Source organism: Perca fluviatilis, chromosome 4 (genome assembly GCF_010015445.1).
Source record: "Perca fluviatilis chromosome 4, GENO_Pfluv_1.0, whole genome shotgun sequence".
Taxonomy (NCBI): Eukaryota; Metazoa; Chordata; class Actinopteri; order Perciformes; family Percidae; genus Perca; species Perca fluviatilis.
Window position 1 is genome coordinate 36,588,219 of NC_053115.1, and position 19,918 is coordinate 36,608,136.

General features: G+C 40.9%; 1 protein-coding gene across 4 annotated transcripts in view; it reads left to right on the forward strand.

Annotated features, from left to right (window-relative positions):
- The window catches only part of cadpsa (Ca2+-dependent activator protein for secretion a), a 244,851-nt gene that overhangs the window by 156,814 nt on the left and 68,119 nt on the right, over positions 1-19,918 (forward strand). For 2 of the 4 annotated variants that reach the window (XM_039796735.1, XM_039796738.1), the window contains 3 exons: positions 6,926-7,032; positions 10,454-10,462; positions 14,627-14,783. In XM_039796735.1, coding sequence (XP_039652669.1) covers positions 6,926-7,032; positions 10,454-10,462; positions 14,627-14,783 — 273 coding nt within the window. The remainder of the gene's footprint in view (positions 1-6,925; positions 7,033-10,453; positions 10,463-14,626; positions 14,784-19,918) is intronic. The other 2 variants (XM_039796736.1, XM_039796739.1) reach the window with 1 other exon arrangement.

The window sequence follows — 19,918 nt, forward strand, 5'->3', positions numbered from 1 at the left end:
TCACACTGTTCCTTAAGGTCTCCTAATATGGTAATTGATTGGGCTGAAAATTGCCCAGTTGCTATTTTATGGGCCCTTATGCATCCCTGTGTTTTGGCCCTATTTGGAACGAGAGCTTTTCTTGAAAATATGGTATGCTCATGAATATTTAGATGAGCTGCGCGCTGATTGGTTGTCAAACACATACGTTGGAGATGAGACAGCAGGTCTCATATTTCAGACACTGCAATGTTTCCTTACTAAATTCACTTCTGAGACTTTTTTATGCGAGAAATCTACTATATAAAGCTCAAATATGGGCCGTTTTACGAAAATGTATGGCTAATTGCAAATTTGGTAGGACGTGTCGGACTTCAGGAGGTCCACACAGTCTGACGAGACAGCGGCAGCCCTGCTGCGCTCCATACCCAGGAGAAAGTCACCGTTTCTGGGTTACTGGACAACTGGGGCTCCGCGGAGCTGGCCGGCTGCCGGCATAACTATAATAATAATTTGAATTTCGTCACACCACTTATATTACAGCTACCCCTAAGGTCTTACAAAGCTAACACGTGTATCCAATTTCAATTTAATGCATTTTTGTGAATATGAGGGGTTTCGTTAGCTGCTAGTGTCCATTCAATCCTATGGGTAACTAAAGATCGCGGCTAGATAGCTTATGGTCAATCAATAATTGTTCAATCATCCAACTCTATCGACTTGTTACAGTTCTAGCAAAAAAAGCAGCAAGCTAGCTTGTGTGTGTGTGTGTGTGTATGTATGTATGTATGTATGTATGTATGTATGTATGTATATGTGTGTGTGTATGAAGGATAGGAGGAGGGAAGAGGGGTAGGAGTAGCGGGGCCACGTGGTCGGGCTAACCACGTGAGATTCAAGATTGCGGTTGGGGAACCGCGTGATTTGAGCCTATTTGTAGTTTTTTAGTACAAAGGCACAAAATGGTTACTCCTAACGTTGAAATGGTGGGGAACACCGCAAGATTTCAATACGTGTTACAGCCAAAGAGGGAACACACCACGGAGCGCTGTTATGGTCCAAAATGGCGGTTATGAAACTCTGTCACGTCTCGCGTGACTATGGTAACAGGCAAAGCCAGTTGTTCGAAATGGCGCGAGTGTGTAAATGTGTGTGTGTGTGTGTGTGTGTGTAGGTTAGAAAAGGGGGAGACACGATTGAAAAAAAGAAACTTGAAATCTTGATCCTCGTTTACTCAAGGCTCTGGCCTAACGCGAAGTTACAGCAGAGTCTGAGAATTGGTTTAACAATGGGAGTGTTATTTTTCTGCCTCTGTTGTGAGCTAAAAGCTGAGTCTCCTCTGTAACAATAAGCAAACCGTTCGTCTTGACACAGGTCTACGATATAACAACTTGTTATATCGCAGCGCCGTAGTGACGAAAGGCAGGATTATGGTCTTGCTTGTGCAGCGATTAAACTTCTCCGCGACGGGAGGTAGCAGTTACAGTTTCAACACAACTTCAACCGTATCTTGATCAGTGATACATTCACAGCAAACTAGGAGGCGGCGTTTCCCGATCACATTAATGGCAAAACAATAGCAGCAATAGCCTTTACACATTAATAACACACACTCTTCTACATCTGCCCAGAACTATAAAGCCTCTTACTTTTGTGTGTAGTCCGTTAGAACAGAAACGGGTTAACCTCTCGCCAGAGATTAACGAAACTGCTCCGTCCAGGGCAGTGGAGCGGACCAGTCCAGTCGACTTTGAAGTAAAAGCAAAGCGTGATGTCCTTCTTTTTCCTCGAAAAACAGGGTGATTACCCTCTCTGCAGGTTTGGTGGGTTCAGTGTCCCACTCAGATCCCTTTGTATCACGAAAGATACAGAACAGCTACTTGACCAGCGAATGATACTATTTATTCAACGTGCGTTCAGGGTCCGCTGTCCAATCGGAAATCTGTGTTCTTGGCGGTGACATACTTTCGGCCATTTTGAGAAGTCTTTCTCATGGAAGTGCTAAGTTTTCAGGCTTCTAAAATTACATGAAGGCCTTTTTTTTAGTTTGAGGCCACGTGTTGGCCACATGTGCTTCCTTTGTCTTGGAGGTCACTTGCTCTTTGTTTAAGATCAGTTTAAACACTGCTCGGTTCCAACATTAGCAAGTATTCAAGTTTGCACGTTGTCAGTGAAAATCACTTCTGTTGATGAGTAACCCAAGAGAGCCACAAAGTGCAAGCATTCAAACATGGAAGAAAACATGCAGGTGACATTTTAAGTATTTAAATCGAAGAAATAGCTTGTTCTTTAACCCAAACCCTGAGCTGTCCTATCTCAGGTTGATATCATGGAGCTGTGAACTTGCTGTCCTGTTCAGATCTTATAAAAAATGGAGTCCACCATAAAAAATAATAGGGTATAGAAATGATATCTTTGTAGAAAACAATGTCCCTTATTTTCCAAAACTACACTTCCAAACTCTGACATCATAGCTCACACATTACTAGATTCTAACAGTCACCCGTGTTGAACCAGTACAGAAGTCCTATTCTGTGGAAGCTTTCGGCCATGTTAGCATGACTTAAGCTCCAGCAGGCAGTCCTCCATCATCCTGCTGTGTTGTGCACAAAGTCACTGATCCACAAAGAGCTCTGCCAGATGTGGACTGAACACAGTCATCACTCTGTTGTGGCCAATTCAACCCCTTTAAAGCACTGTGTGTGTATGTTGTCTCATCAAGCAGGATGATGATGCAGACATTAGAGTGAGACAGTAAAAAATGGACAGGCTGTTCTCATGACCCATTTGTACATATAGCTATGGAAAGTAATGCACTGTAATTGCTATGTATTCTACGTTTTTATTGATGAATGCAGGACCCAAAATTGTGCGGCCTTGCTCTAGGTAATTCATACATGAAACACATGTGACACACTAGCAAACATGTGTTTGATTGCATTTATATGAGATTTATGTCAAAGGTTAACCCCTACAAGTTTAAGAATTACAAATAATAACATTACAAAAATAAGAGCCATGGGTGTTTTTTCTCTTTCTGAATAGTTCACATATAGTGAATATGTGAACAAGTCATATCATTTTGTTTTATTCCAGTATTCTAACCTCTGACCCATTGAACTGCAATTATTTAGCATGGCGACCATTTCCAAAGAGTTGCTATAGAGTAGACATACAGAGCAGTACCGAGCATTCTGGCATTGACAGGAGGAAGCAGCTGTGACAGTGCCAGTTTCATTGTAGACAAGAATTGAAGAAAAGTTCCCTTTGTTCATCTCTACCAGAGTAATGTAACTCTACTCTCCAATCCTACCGGGACTGGGGTGATAGGTAAAGTTTGTTCGCTGCTTTATAGGATGGGTAATGGGTTACACGATGAACTTGATTCTATGTTCTACCTCACACAAACTTTGCATGCCTGCTTATTTGATGTTAGACCATGTCTGAGTTGTAGGAAATATATAGAAACCTCAGCAGTCTTTGCAATGGAGAAGATTTAAGACAGAGCTGAGAAGTCAGAATTGTGTTGTATTCAAAATGCTTCAGCACTGCATACAGAAACACAACACTGTACCATAGAAGCTGCATTGATATACAATTGATTCAAACTCAAATGTAAATTGATTTAAATTCCAGAATTCATCCGACATCTTCTACCATGCTCAACCTCTAACTTTACCCTGCCTCTAGTTACACTACAACAAAATTGCAGCTTGCTGATTGGATGTTTCTTACTGCAATGCTCTCTGAGCCTCAGTTGAGGTCTCTTGTTATGTAAAATGTCTTGTGCCTTTGAGTACAAGATGATTGTCATGGCCATCAGAATGTAGGAAATGTTCCAACCTCCAATAATATAATTTTTACTTTTAGAACCCTGGCCATCCAATGTAACCCTGCCAACTTCACTACTCTATTGTAAGTGATAAAGCACAACAAGGTATCTTATTACTGTATATGAAAATAATGGATTAATTGGAGACATTCTGCTTTAATTTATGGTGTTTCCACCTCAGTATTCATTACCTCCATATCAGAAAGCCTTGGAGTGCATTATCATGCTTATACCATGGCCTCTTACCAAAGGACAATTAAAGCTAGTCTACTTTAAAACCACCAGTCAGTTGAACCCATCTCTAGTTAAGCCCACCAAGTATCTGTCAACTAATCAGAAACAAGGACATTCTTTGGCTGTGGTATAAATTCAATCCTCTCACTGAACCAGACCGTCCTCAACCAGAAAACAACCGTACAGGTCGATTGTGCAAGCAGCTTATAACGACTCATATTTACGTTGGTTGTTAGACGGCGACCTATCGACCAATCGAGGAAGTGAGGTCAAGAAGGCAGTTTGGGGTGGTGGATGGGTCAATCAAACACAGGACTTTCACTCCGTAGACCACGGTTTTTGTCCCATGTTAAACCAAAAGTCAACGATGACTTTTTGAAAAAAACAATTTTTTCGGACCTTAGCCCATAGGCATCATAATGCAGTTACTTTCATGACACAGTTACCTCCTCAATTTAGTAGTTTTACGTGACTCATTTTAAGCCAATCCCTGATGCTTAACTATATCTAAGTATTTATCTTGCCTAAACTTACTTAGTTCTGTTTTCCAATATTTACTACAGGTTTGGAATTACGTTAAATATATAATATGTAATATGTGTGCATCAAAATGTATACCTATGTTATATATTTTGTTGAGTTGTGTACTTACAACATTAGTCAACAATGTTCAAACCCAGAGACATGGCATTTTAATCTACGTTGGTTGACAAGTGGTTCATGCTAATACTTGGTGGCTAAAGTGTACCATAAAGTTATAAGGCTAAAACAATGTTCAACATGCTTATAAAGTTAATAGTTAAGTTAAAATTGTTTGGACCAAGTTTAACAGCGCTGGGTTAACCCACGATTAAATTTGCCATGTAACATTAGCTGCATGGGTAGTCAATTAATCTATTGCTAAGTTAGCCTGCTAGCGCACTTCAGTCCATCCCCACCCTAGTCTATATCTTCCGGGATTGCTCGGGTTCTGCCGGAAATTCCGCTGGATGACCCTTGTTTCGGCCAGATGTCCATCACCCTCCTTTTTCTTTGTGTAGGCGTTCTAAACTCTGGTGGATTTATGAGGACTATGGTTAACTGCTCCTCAGATCTCTGCAGGGTAAATCCAGACAGCTAGCTAGACTATATGTCCTATCTGAGTTTTCTGTTTCACGACTAAAACAACCTTTGAATGTACACATGTTCCACCAAAACAAGTCTCTTTCCCGAGGCTATTTAGCAGAGCTCCATCCAGCGCATAGCGCCGCCCAAGGCAATTGTGATTGGTTTGAAGAAATGGCAATAAACCAGAGAACATTTTTCTCCCATCCTGGAATGCTGTGTGAATTAGCCAGACCTTCCTCCGCAGCGCTATGGGAAGGCCTGGCAATGCGAGACTTCCCCCACCCCAAACGGCGAAGTAGGTCTCAAAGGAATGGTCCAAAATTTTGTTTTGGGAGTCTTTGGAAATCTACCTATTCTGTCGTTTAGGTATGAGGACGTGTTGCACTGAACATACTAAAGGGCATAGTATTGAAGTAGGGCTGGACGATTTTGGCTAAAATCATAATCACGATTAATCGAAGAAGTTACCTTGATTACGATTATTGAACGATTATTTAAAAAAATATATTCTTTTCTTATAGGCTACTGTAAATATGTTCACGGTTATTTTTTCTAATGAAAGAGTGCAGAATCTTTGTGATTCTAAAATAAGGAAAAAACACACAGATAGCAATTAATGCTTATTTATTAAATATTTCAAACAACTGAACTTAAATCTACAACTGTAGATTTTACAATGAAATAAAAATAAAAAAGTAATTTAAGTTTTAATGTAAACGGGCGGAGTCACGTGACTACACACGCGGCGGCCGTAATATGTTTTAAGGGGAGAGTACATTAACACACAGTGGGCGGCGCGGAAATATTAATAGGATTAAAAGACCGAAATAACGACTTGGTAAAATTACGTCGGTTATAGGCTCTGAATTTCGGTTTCGATTATTTTTCGATTAATCATCCAGCCCTATATTGAAGTCTATATTTACTCCTAATGCACTAACATGCAACTTTACCAGCCAAAGCAATCACAGAGTAGAGTCAGATACTGTGGGGATAAACACAACATAACCACCACATTGCTGCATGATGAGTGTTCAATGTACATGCTGTTTGCATCCCTCATCATGCCTATGTTTTCTCTGACTGCTCTGTCACAGTGACAGAGATTTTACTGATTCACTTCATACCACAGGCCATTACTACTTCCAGCCACCCAACAGTGCTGGTCTCATGGGGTCTCATGGGTACAGTGTTGATAGCAAAAATACTTACTATACAATATGAAGTCTCCTTGGAATTATAACTAGGGCTAGGTAAAACATGTTTAATATTGTCGTTGAGCTTTGCTTCAAGAAAATATAGTATACTCTTAAATTATAAAAATATATACAACTATGATTTAAATCAACCAAAATCTGACCTTAGGTCCCACTTTTCAATACTTGATGCCACAAACACAATGCATTTTATTCCAAATGTACTAAGGTCTGATACCCAGCCCTAATTATAACATGTTGATATTTCATGCTTTTATTTTTGATATGACTATGAGATTGTCCCAGTGATATAGGCTGTAGACTGGGCTGACGATCACTTTTGAGGCTTATTCCTCTAGCTCCAGTGTTTAGGAGTAGGCAGGATAACATGCATGCTGTGTACGCTTTAACATCGAAATACTGTATGAAACAAGACCCACTCTCATATCTCAGACCAGGGATGCTCGTGCACACTATAGGTTGCATGCATACAGTAGTAGCAAGAGAAAGGAAGAAAGAGTAGATGGTGATCAGACTCAGAGGCTGCCCACACTGACCCTTAACCTTTGTGCTGCAGAGAATGTAGGTCGGTTAGTCACCCCTGCTAAAAAACTGGAGGACAATATTCGCCTGGCCGAGCTGGTGATTGAGGTGCTTCAACAGAATGAGGAACACCATGCTGAGGTCAGTACACACACACACACACACACACACACACACACACACACACACATTATGAGACAAAAAAGGTGAGGCTAATTAAATCCATTGAGAAGCGATGGTTGTCCATCTACCAGCCATCTGAGCTACTGATATCATGAAATATCATATTTACATGTGAGCTCGAAGGAAAAGGTCGCCCATTCCGTCATCTTAAAACAAAGGGAATGTGTCCTTACATTGTCAAATTAGTGTTCCGTTTCCTAAATTACTTATTTAAGCAATTAAATATTCCATATGCATACAAATAACTATTAGCCTTAACATGAAGGGCCCTATCTTGCACTCAGCGCAATTGCCTTTGTACACCGACACATGTATCATTCCTATTTTGCACCCGACGCACAGCGGACTTTTCCCTCCACAGACGCACATCGGTAAATTAGGGAATATATTTGCGCCCTCGGGGGCGGTTCAGCGAAAAGAGGAGGCTTGTTCAGGCGCAAACGTTCCCTGGTACTATTTTGCAGTTTCAGAAAACAATTCTGCCACAGACCAGGAAAAACCTGGTCTAAAGTCAGTGGCGCGTTATTCAGATGCTATTTTAGGGGCGACTGCTTGGCCATAATGTAGCGTGTGCACAACGTGCATACACTTTGCTCTCATCTACACGGACGCATCAGTTCCCATTTTTGCAAACCATACATAATTCCAAGGAAAAATATTACTGAAAATGCGCTTTAGGTGTTTGGATAGATCAGGAGGCACTTTACAGTACAGTCCTCAAACAGTCGCAGCATTCTTTGTGGCTTGTTGTGTTTTATACATTTCCATAAATCATGGAGGATTTAAGGAGACGTGATGTTGAACTACGGTGGGATTGGACACTCCGGCGGGATCTGGTCCGGGAGTGGCAATGCGCGATGCGCTCCTGGTGGAGCGGGTGGACGGAGATGGAGTGGGGGGAGGAGGAAGGGGCACAACAGGAGCAGGTGGTGCGTATGGAGGCCCACACTTCATGGTTGCAGCAATCCTCTCCAGGCCCGAGAGGCCGCAGCAACATCGCCACCCAGTCAAGACGGGCATTTATTACTTTTTTGCATCCCGGACAGCTCCCGCTGGCGTGCGGCAGGCAAATCCGCCGTCATAATAGCAATCTGCCATGGAACAAGCGCGCCTGCTCTTAAAGGGAATGTGAGATGACGCTCTGATTGGTTTATTGCACACCATAACCACACCTAGCTACTTCAGACCAACCCATTTTAGATTTGCGCTAGATTTGCGCACACAAAGCTACTTGCGTTTCACGTTTGATACTTGCGTTTCAGATCATTAAAGTAGAGCCCGAAATGTGTTGTTTCTGTCTGAAAGTGGAAAGGAGTGTGTGTGTTACATTCCTGAACAGGACAGCATTAAAATATATGCAGGTAGGAAACACTATCAACAGGTACTAAATTATTTGGATAAAAATTACTTGCCATATAATTTTAAGCTTTGTCTAACATTCATATAATATAATATATAATGCTTGACATTCTTCTGTAATTCAGACCATTAACACAGCAACATGTCAACAGTGAGTTTAGGCTATTTTTCTTATATGAAATCTTAATAATATTGTCATCCTGTGTAACCTGTCCTGTCACACCTCCATCAGTGTTATTAGCCATTAGCACCAGTTTACTGCTGGGAAGCTAGAGGCTGCATTCTGGATATCCCTCACAAAATGACTGCTCAGTGCACACAGCAAAGACCTTTAACCCTTGTGTTGTCTTCTCGTTGATCATGCAACATTTAATTTTTCTGGGTCAAAATTTAAAACGTTTACAACGTTTTGGTCATCTTTTTCGACACTTTTGTCATTTTCTGACGTTTTTGTCACTTGTTTCCATGTTTTTGTTGATTTTTTTCTCACTCTTTTTGTTTTTGAAGCTTTCTCATAAATTTGTGTCACTATTTCAACATTCTTTTATCAGTTTTTCTTTAAATGCTATACAATTGAATAAAACACCCAAATTCAATGAAAGTCGTGAACTGATCATTTATGTTGCTTGTGAAGAGCGTTGTATGGAACCATCCATGTTATTTTTTTTAAACTATTTTTGGTTGAAAGAAACCCAAATTTCTGAAACAGAAACTTTTTGAAAATGGGTCAAATTGAGGACAACAGGAGGGTTAAAGACTTCTGGACAAAGGACAGTACTAACAATGGCCTGTGCAAGATCTAGTGACTCGCAACATATTGATGTCTGGTTGACAAGATGGCGCTCTAGCTATCAAACAAGTGGACATGTTTTTTTTCTAAAGTATCACTGTCAGTGTCAATAACAACATAGACATTATTCATGTGAATTGAGAGACTGAGATGATCACCCCTATTGCAAAATACAAGCAGTGTTTTATAAGAGCACTATGGCCACCGAGTGCATTACATCACATGCAAACCCTCTATAGGCTGGCAGTATATTCTCCAAATGGAATTTAAATTCTGTTTATTAGCAGCCAAGCCACATGGTTCCTCAAAATGGAAAGTAAACACAGTTATCCTAAAACTAGTTCAATTGCATGGAATAAAAACGAAAATGTGGGGGCTACAACCAGTCTTATGACATTCGCTGATCAGTTGGAGGCGATGTAGTAAAAAGAAAGTCTGCAAGATGTTCTCCTCGGCAGCCTGTGCACTGTAATGAGAGCCTCATGCTGCACTTTTCCTACATTTTGTTTGATTGTAAACCTGTGTAGTGTGCCACATTTTATTTAGTGTTGAGTATTCTGTCCGCCATAGGGAGTTTTTTATTAGCTTTATCAGTCTAAGTTTGGGTTATGTTTGTGATATTGATTGACTTGACACATTTCCATTGTCTCTGCTACAGTTTTTAAAATCATCAAACAAATCTATAGGGGATCTCAAGATTGGTTCCAGAAGATACATTGAACAAGTTATTTTGCATTCCTCCTGTCTCAAGGTTTACTGTTCATTCAGCTTCCAAATGCTTAAAGTGACCACCTGCTACTTCAAATCATCATACTGTGTCTTATGTGCACAGTGGGCCATGCCTGACAATAAGTACACACTCTAAAGTGTAGGCAAGTGTGTAGTTGTAGCGGAGAATTATCAATCAGGTCTATCCTTATATCACAGCAGAGCAACTTTTTTGTTGATCTGGCAAACACTGAGCTGAAAAGATACTGACGGATAAGAACAGTAATCATGAAGGCAAAGGGAAAAAAGATGCACATGAAGAAAACATGAACTGTGAAGGTTGGTTTTGATGTAAAAACGTCTCAATCTATCCAATCTTTTTACCCGTTTACTGTGAAAGCTGTGCTATTTACTGTGCATTACTGTGAATCATATCACTTCGTTCCAAATCAAAATTGACTTATTCCCTCTCTGCTTTTTATTTCAATGATTTATTTGTTTTGCGGGGAAATGTTTGAACAGGGAAAAGAGGTATGTGATTGTCTAAGTGCTATATGCCCCGTCTCCTACCCTTCCCTTACTGTAAGTCCTGTGCATGCACTTAATGATATACGGCTATTGTTGTAGAGGATCATTAATGTTTCCCTGCTCAACAATGACCCAGAACCCCTTTCAACTTGGGGTCACTGCTACTCAAGTGCTTGTGGCTTGTTAGCATCTGAGCTAGCAACAGTTTTGCCTTTGGTGATGAAGAACAGAGACAAGCACTTAAACAATAATTGGTGGAGTCATTAAGCTACGCTCTTAGAAAACAAAGTGCAGAGTTGGGAATTTTGATGCTGAATGTGTCACTTTTAGTCTCAAAAACTCTGCATCGTGTTTTCTAGGAGTCTACCCCAAACCATCCCTGAATATGCTAACCCGTGTTCCTGTGTTTAGCCATGTGTCATTTATTCTCCCAATTCCAGTAAGTAAGCTTGGGGAAGGTGTTGTGTCACCTTTCCTTCCTTTGAATAAACCCATTCCGCTCCATTGGATCCCTCAGCACACACAATGGAGGAAATGCGAGGCATGCTTTGGGTGATCAGCGATAACATGATCACTCCCCTTGCATTTCAATGAAATGCCTTATCCTGCGGCTCATATTATGGGAGCACATTGGTGAACCAGCCAAACCAGCGTTAGACTTCAACCCTGGCAAATATTGGTATCAATTCCCTTTTTGTTTTGGTCAATTTACAATTCAGAGTTATGATAATCCAATACAATTTACTTGTATTTTTTTAATTGTGTGGCTCTAAAGCTGGTTATTGCTCATCCTATTCACCAGCCCCATGTTGTGCCTCTCATGTAATCACTAATTTTAACTTCAAGAATTTCTTGCAGATTACTACATTAAATTTATAGAAATGATCTATAGTTTTGTCAAAAACTAAGGAGTAAAACTGCTGCATGTTGTTAAACAGAACATGCATTTTTTAAACGGATGTTCATAATCGTCTAAGACTCTTCTGTCCTGCCACTGTACAAGTATTGCTCCTGCTGTACAGTGAGTTTCCTATGGGGCATCTCCCAGCAAAATGGTGACTGGAAAGAAATAGATGCCTAAACAAAGACAAGCAAGCAGAACAGGTGTATTATTAGTTCTGGATAAAGTGTCATAAGATGGTGCCCCATCAACACCACTGAAAGAGAGTATATAAAAGGTTCTTTGGGTTTCCATAGTCTTCTTGACCCATAATATACAGTGTTTTCCCCGCCAGGCCAACAGGAACCACCGTCAGGCAGGAAAGATTATGGAAATTAAATCTCACAGAAATGTTTTGATGAATCACACAGAGAACAATAAGACATTTGGCTTTTGAAAATTGTTCTCCCAGGTCTAGGCAAACACAAATATATAACTATTTTGATTTTATCCCCAGAAAAATCCATTTGCTTTTATCCAAAAGTTAGTTGTGTCATCTCCAATGCATTTTCTGTCTGCTATTAGACATCAGGAGGCCAAATCACACTCATTTTCACATCCACGGTTGCATCTGACCCCGTCTATTTCTGCCTGCAATACACACAGACAGACATACAAGGCCCTCCTGCTTGTATCAGGTTAGCGTTATCTATTGGCTGAGCAAGCTGCCTGTCTCCTAACATGACTTCATGTGATTGGTTGACACAGCCAGCAGTCAAGACAGTCAGAAGCCATGATGGTAAAAGATCGCTTTTCATACGAAAAGATGACTAATCAGCTGTTTGGTCGTGGATTTATCGTTCTGGAATTATTGTGCAAAGTCTCCGAAAAAGTCACTGACGTTCCAGGCCGGGTTACTAAACTTCTGAAAGGGCTATGATTGCAATAAATATCTCTTTGGAAAGGCCGTGGTGTTAGCGATAATGCTAAACACACAGAAAAAGGCTAGGTTAAAGTCCTGCAGATATATTAGATATTACGTGACAGAATTTTTTGATTCATAATTATTTATTTACTGTACAAAGACACTGTAATTCCACGATGAATTAACAAGCTTCTGCATGGCCTACAATCGCAGGAAGGACCTTGTTGAAACGGTGCATTTCTCTGCTTCTAAACATAAATAAATAAGTCTCTGCACTCTATTGATCTGGAGATATTAAATTTGACAAAATAGAGGTCAACAGCGACCGCCTACTTTTTGAACGGCTCTGGTTCCTCCACATTCAATATCTCCATTGACGTTTCATTAAATGCTAATATAAAGAGTTTTAAGCCTGGGACCAAGATGAATCATGAGTATAAAACATTTGATTCGGCGCAAAAAAAACTTTTGAAAATGGTAAAAAAGTCAAAGGTACAGGCTCGCTCTCGCTGGTGCTGTAATCATTTCCAGGGTAACTGCGAGCTCCACCAATCAGAGACGTCGCTGTTACGCTTAGGATTGTGATTAGTGTAGTACTTATCGCATCACAAATAAAACATGTTTTTCCTAAAACCAGGTTGATTTCATACGGACTTCTAGCTTCTACAGGAGCAGAAACCTTTGTTTCACAATTCGGATGGTTTAGATGTTGTGGCTGATAATCAAAATCCTTATGGAGAAAATGGGATTTTTTAATACTAGAACCACACTGCTGAGCTCTATTGCAGAGGAGATAGTGGAAGTGGTGGAGAAAGCCTGGCATGGCTGACATGGTCCCTCATGGTGGATGTCAGGCTTTATCCCAGCACTGTACATCCGGTAAGCCAGAATATGTGGCTTAATGTGTAGTAACACATTTATCTTAGTTAGGGCCCAAGCACCAACATCGTCGGGGGCAAAGCATATATGGCTTATAGTCATAGCACCACCTATTGGCAACAGGAAGTCAGCCCTGACGAAAATCATTTGATTTACCTGAAATTTACATGATGTGGTTTAAACATGAAATACAGCAACATGACATGTACATAGAGTTTTCTCTAGCGCCATATAGTGGACACAGGAAGTTGTGCACAATTTGAAATAAGTAATTTCCAAGGCTATACACTATATTGATGGAATTAAGTCTAAATCTTGTGTGCAGTGTTTTCGACAGTAATAGAAATACACGGCAGCATCATCTGGGAGCTGCTGGCACCCCTGATGTGCGCAGAGTGCGAGGGCCCGTTCATCGCTGCTTGCAGCTTTAATTTGACATTGGATTTTTGGACCACACCCTATGTGCAACGGCTTTATTTTAACATTTTCTTCACAGTTTTACTTCTGGACAGCCAGTCAGGTTCATTGGGGGTGTGATAAGCAGCTATGCTTTCTGGTTGCCATCTTTGTTTGGGTTAAGTTCACATTCAAAATGTTTGAACACTGCAGAGAATCGTTATTAATGACAGGAGATTGTTCTTTCCGCGTCATGTTTTTTAAAACACTTGCTAAGGTTTATGATGCATCTTTTTGAGATTAACTTGATTTGATGATTACATGAGTGGCACTGACTAGGTGTACCTTCTTGCGAACTATCTCACACCTACTACCCAATGCTACGAGCTCCCATGGCAAGTGCATGCCCCCCTTCCTTCCTTCCACCACCACCACGTAAGCCCATGGGTACATTCACATTACAGTGTTGACAGCTTGATGTGAATGAGCAAACACCATGGTACCTCAGGGGTCCCTCTTAAGAGGCCTGGCAAGAGTGGGGGTGCATGGAGGAGAGTGAGTGTTTCTGATGTGCATGAGAGAGTCACTCCACTGCATCTATTCGGTGAGGAGATATGAGCGCGACGCAGCTCGCTGGCTCCTTTCTCCTGATTGACTCGCTGAAGGGGCTGCGGGGGGAGTGTTTAAGTAGCTCCCTGCCATGCCTGTCAAGGAGCTGCTGCTGTTTCCTCTGTGGGCCAACAGAAAAGTGTGTGATTTCCGTGCCCAAGCGCTGTTTTCTCTGCTAAGAGTTGTGAAGAATGCTTCCCCGGAGATCGCGCAGTAGCACCAACTTGATTTCATATGGTGAAAAAGTGGGAGAGAGAGAAACGAGAACGTTTTCAATAGATCAGTGGAGTTACATTACAAGCCTTTATGGTAAATGAGATTCAAATTGTTAACTGTAAATACCTAAAGATGTGCCCATGGGGAGCACTTCTCTCTGTCGAATTTGTCACCTATCTTTCACTCTCAACCTGTTGATTTTCTCGCACTCCCTGCATTCTGCCTCCCTTCCCTCTCTGTGTTTCCTTCTCTCCACCCAAAGGCCTTTGCATGGTGGTCAGACCTGATGGTGGAGCACGCCGAGACCTTCCTGTGTCTCTACTCAGCCGACATGGACGCAGCTCTCGAGGTTCAGCCGCCCGACAGCTGGGACAGTTTCCCCCTCTTCCAGCTGCTCAACGACTTCCTAAGAATGGACTGTGAGTGAGAAGCTATTAACAGAAAACATGTTGAACAGTCAGCATGGGACTGAAGCAGCTTAAGTTCCCTTGCAGTTGATGTAGTAGGTCCTGTAGACGGTTGATCACTGAAGCAGTGATCATCAGACACTGGGGATGGAGGCTGATCAGGGGTAAAATGGAATGGAAAGTCAGACTATCCACTTGCCCAGGTTACCTTAAATTAATAATTCAGTCAGGAACATTTAATATATTTAACCATTTATTGCAAAATATGGAAATAGAGTTATGCTTGCCGCTCTTGATAATGCTCCCTGGACCAGCCAAGCAGCATGCTAAGCTGAGACAGGGAGCACCATGCAGAAACCCCCCTGTATACAAGAGTGAACCAAAAGAAAGACATTGAAACCATTTTAAACTTTGAGTCATGTTAGGACTCTGATCTAGGAAGGTGGAGGCAAAGCGTTGCCAGCAGCAGCAGCAGCAGTGAGTGAATCAGTATCAGTGTAGCAGGGATCAGTGAGGAGGGAGTCACATTTAAAATGACTGCCTTGATGTAAGAATGGCTGTAATCAGTGTTCATCTATTCTATATATTATGTTCCACTCCTGGGACTGCTCCGGGGCCACCGGAAATTCTGCTGGCTGCATGTCTTTGCAGGCGATGTCCGTTTCCTTACGCTTTCTTTGAGTTGCTGTTCTAAACTGCGGTGGATGAGGACTATGGTTAACTGCTCCTCAGGTCTCTGCAGGGTAAATCCAGACAGCTAGCTAGACTATCTGTCCAATCTGAGTTTTCTGTTGCACCACTAAAACAACTTTTAAACGTACACATGTTCTACTAAAACTAGTTCCTTCCTGAGTCTCTGCACGGTGGCTCTGTGCAGAGCTTAGCGCCACCCAAGACAATTGTGATTGGTTTAAAGAAATGTCAAGTAGCCAGACCCTCCTGTGCAGGGCTGTGGAGGAAGGTCTGGCAATGCGAGACTAGGGTTAGGTTAGCGCAGCGCCCGAGATGGGTGCTATGAGGGGCACGGGCACAAGGAGACCACTGATGTGGAAAGCCACTTAAAAATCCAAGTTGTGTTATCTAAAAAGCAATTTAAAAGGGAAACAGATGGTTTTAAAAGCAGATTACATAAAAGAGCCACTGGACAGGAGGTCAGCGGGAGTCATATAACTTTAAACAAAGGCCCACCACCCCTGCCATGGCCTCTCTTCTGAGCAATAAAAAATAACTAATATAAATCCCCTGGTTTATCAATATGAATATCAATTTTATTTACATTAAAATCATTAAGACTATAAAACACATTTAAAAGAAAGTTAATTTAAAAAACGGCTAAATTTTAGGGCAACAGTTAGGCGTGACTGTGCATATAAACCGCTGCAACCAATAGTGTTACTTTTTATTGTTGACTTTTTAAAATCGCAAATGAAATGAAATTAGCACTCGTTTTCTGCAGAGTAATAACAACCACATGAGCTATCTGTTTGGTGTCAGTAGTTAAGCACTGTTTTGCACACACTGATCCACTGCATGACCAAAGAGGGATTCAAGTCGCCAAAGTATCAAATCAAATCAGAATCAAAAGAACTTTATTTTTCCCGTGAGGGAACTTAATTTGTGGTCAGGCACATTCAGACACAACATACAACAATACATATACAATACAAAAGTCATACCCGTGAATAAACAAATACTTCAAAATTAGGGCTGTCAGCATTAACTAATTAATATTTTTCTTTTTATCACATTAATCGCATGCTGCCATTTATTAATTTATTTTCACTTCACTCTGCTTCACGTCATGCCTAACAGGCTACTATTTTGACCGTTTGCCGCACCTTTACTTATCATGAAGCTGCCATACTTCCTCGAAACACATCCTCCTGCTGCAGGCTGCAGGCATGATGGAGAAATGCAGCAACAACACAATTCTGAATGGCGCTTTTTATTTTCCAAAACTCCCGGACGGCTCGTAGACAAGTCAAAAGCCATAGGCACATTGTGTAAAGCCAAACAAAAAAATATCACCGAAGCACATCAAGCTTGAGCTACCGCCTACGAGCTAAGATTAGTACAGTTAACGTGACTCAGGTTGATGCTAGTGGGCTCAGGCAAAGCACTATTTTGGAGAGTGCTACTCGCCAACCTGTTATTGAAACCAAAGTGCAAAGTGCAAACGCTGTCTCATCAACCGGTGATCACTGGACGTCAGTGAGTAATCCAAATTATTTAGAAGTTACTGCACACTATATTGACTCTGGTAAGTAGGGTTGGGTACTGAAACGTGCCGACCTAAACGGTAGTAATGAGACCGGATAAGAATGAACATTTCGGTGCCTGACTTTACACTACACCTGACAGCAGGTAATGTTAGCCTACCTTTAGCTAGCAGCTGGATTAAACACGGTTAAAATGCTGACAGCTAACGTTAAACAGTGTAAAGTGTGACTGTATTTCACTGTGGAGGATTCCAACAGCGGGACATAACAGTCTGCTCTGCAGCGCAGCAGCTGCCGTTGTCGGAATTAAACCACACAGACGGTGCGTTCTCTTAAAACAGGTAGCCTCATGGTGCATTCACAGTAATTGTAAAATACCATTTCCCCATTAATTTACTGGTGAAATAACTATTGTTATAGTTATTACATTATTATTAAATCTTTAGTTTTGACCATGGCCTTAACAATAAACAAGTTCCTGACTGTTGTTTAGTACCCTTCTTTTTTTTTCTTTTTTCTTCTTTTGTTTACAGTAAATAAATAATAAACTAATACAAATCTTAAAGTCAAGTTCATAAAGTAACTTTCTTTGCATTCATTTGATTCCCAATCAAGATACACTGGTAATAATTGCTTTCCATTGTTAATATGCACTTAAAAACAGTTCTGAAATGCAAAATAATAGAATCATGTGATAAAACATGCGATTAAAATTAATTAAAAAATTATCGTTTGACAGCCCTATTCAAAATACAAAAAAACTAAAAAGCCTGAGGGTAGGAGTAGGGGTGTGGTTAGGGTGAATAGGTCGAAGTCTGGTATATCCACAGCAGCTCTTTATGTTTAAGGTTTTCTTCCCACTTTTGATACCAAAACATTGCCACATGATGTGTTTCACCAATCCATCCAACCTTGCTTTGCCAATTTTGGAAAGTGGGACTTTTCTAAAGGACTGCCTTATAATTGGTTATAGTTTATTTTGGTTTTGTGATGTGGTTGTTAGTGTTATTAATGTATTTTTTAAACAATATACAGAAGTTCCTCATTTTCTTATCAGAAAAATGTTTGTAACGTTTTCTGGGCGCCCAGTTCTATTATTATAATCAGCCACAACAATCAAGGCCATTTCTAATGAAGGTTTACAGCTGTTGTTGCCTGTGCACTCCAATCTCCCTGAAACATCTCTCAAATGTCTTTGAAATCATTCCTGTCAATGTGAGACGTCTACTTTTAGCCTGGAGCGGTTTACAAACTGAACGCTGTGTGTGTGTGTGTGTGTGTGTGTGTGTGTGTGTGTGTCTGATTGAAGATTATAGTCAGGTCTTGATGCTGGTTGCTGCAGGCCAGCCATCTCGCTAATGAACTGCATGCACTTGCCTGCAGGAAGAGTGTGGAGCTGTCCGTGGTGCTGTAAAGGAAACACTTCAGTGTTCACAATGCAGACTCAATCTGCGGGGCGCTAATTGTCCCTAGGGACTTCTTCCCCTTTTCAGTTTGTCAGTCGGGAGTCAAGGAGAAGGCAGAGCGGGGTCTACTCATTCAGCTGAACAGAGAGTACTGCACATGGCTTGTTATGCTCACTTGTTAGTGTCATCAAATTGGCCACTTTCTCATTTGCTACATATTTTCAATTGTGTTAAAAAGGCAATTGAAGTGCATTTCAGTGGACATAGCTACACCAGCCAGCGGTTAGGCAGAAGGACAGAAGGAAATTCTACAGCACTGGCATTAACGCAGTGGCTATAACTGAACCCTACGGTTTGTGAACATTTCCTTCTATGCTTTAAATTGAGTTAATAATTCCTTTAGATTGACTTTTTGGTGCAAAAGTCAGGAAAAAAAAAATCCTATCAGAGCAAAATGTTAAAATGTAAAAAAAAAAAATACTGTATATTCAAAAATCAAACAAAATATCAGTAGTATTGGCTATATTTATTCTATATGTTTTGTCACAAAAAAAACGAATGCTAAAACATTCATGAATTCATGTCTTGTAGATTACATTGATACATAATGACATTTGTATCATTTGAGGGTTGAGGCAGGAATCATTCTCAATTATTTATTTTTTTACTGTCAAGAAATCCCATGACAAAGACAAAACCAACAATGTGGTTCCTACTGAAGAAGTACGTCTTTAAAAACAAGTCACAAATATAGTTTCATAAGTAATTTCCTCAAACAGCTAGTCACTTTTTAGCAAACATTACTCAAACGGGAGGAAATAGTGCATATGTTGAGGACTATTTTCATTGGCGAATTAATCCACATTTTGTGCTCTATGAGGCAACATGACATCGTATGTGGGGTTGAGTCAAAATCTGTCTTGCATTGCCAGACCTTACTCCAAGCGCTGTGGAGTAAGGTCTGGCTACACCCAAGATGCATTCTGGGATAGGAGGAAAAAAAAACGCTCTGGGTTTTTTGCATTTCTTTAAACCAATCACAATCGTATTGGGCGGCGCTAAGCCCCGGACGCAGCGACGGTGGCTCTGCAAAATAGTCTCGGGAAGGAACTTGTTTTGGTGGAACATTTGAACATATCAACTTTGGTGGAACATTTGAACATATGAACTGATCCAGACTCAAGTCAAAATAAAGTACAGTGTGTGTGTGTGTGTTCATGGTGATGAATGAACATGTATGCGATTGCAACAGTGTGGCTCACTGATGGAGCTCTGTGGCACAGAGGAAGGAAATATAGGCTGTGATACACACACAATGTTGTTAGTAGATACATTCATTGTACGTTTGCAGCGGCGAGGAAAAACTTCCTTTTAGGCAGAAACCTCGGACAGACCCAGGCTCTTTCTGAGCGGCATCTGTCGCTGCCGGTTTGGACACAGAGACACTGATACACATATACACATATACACATATACAGATATAGAGAAATATGATTCATAATTATAGCAGCTGGAATGATGA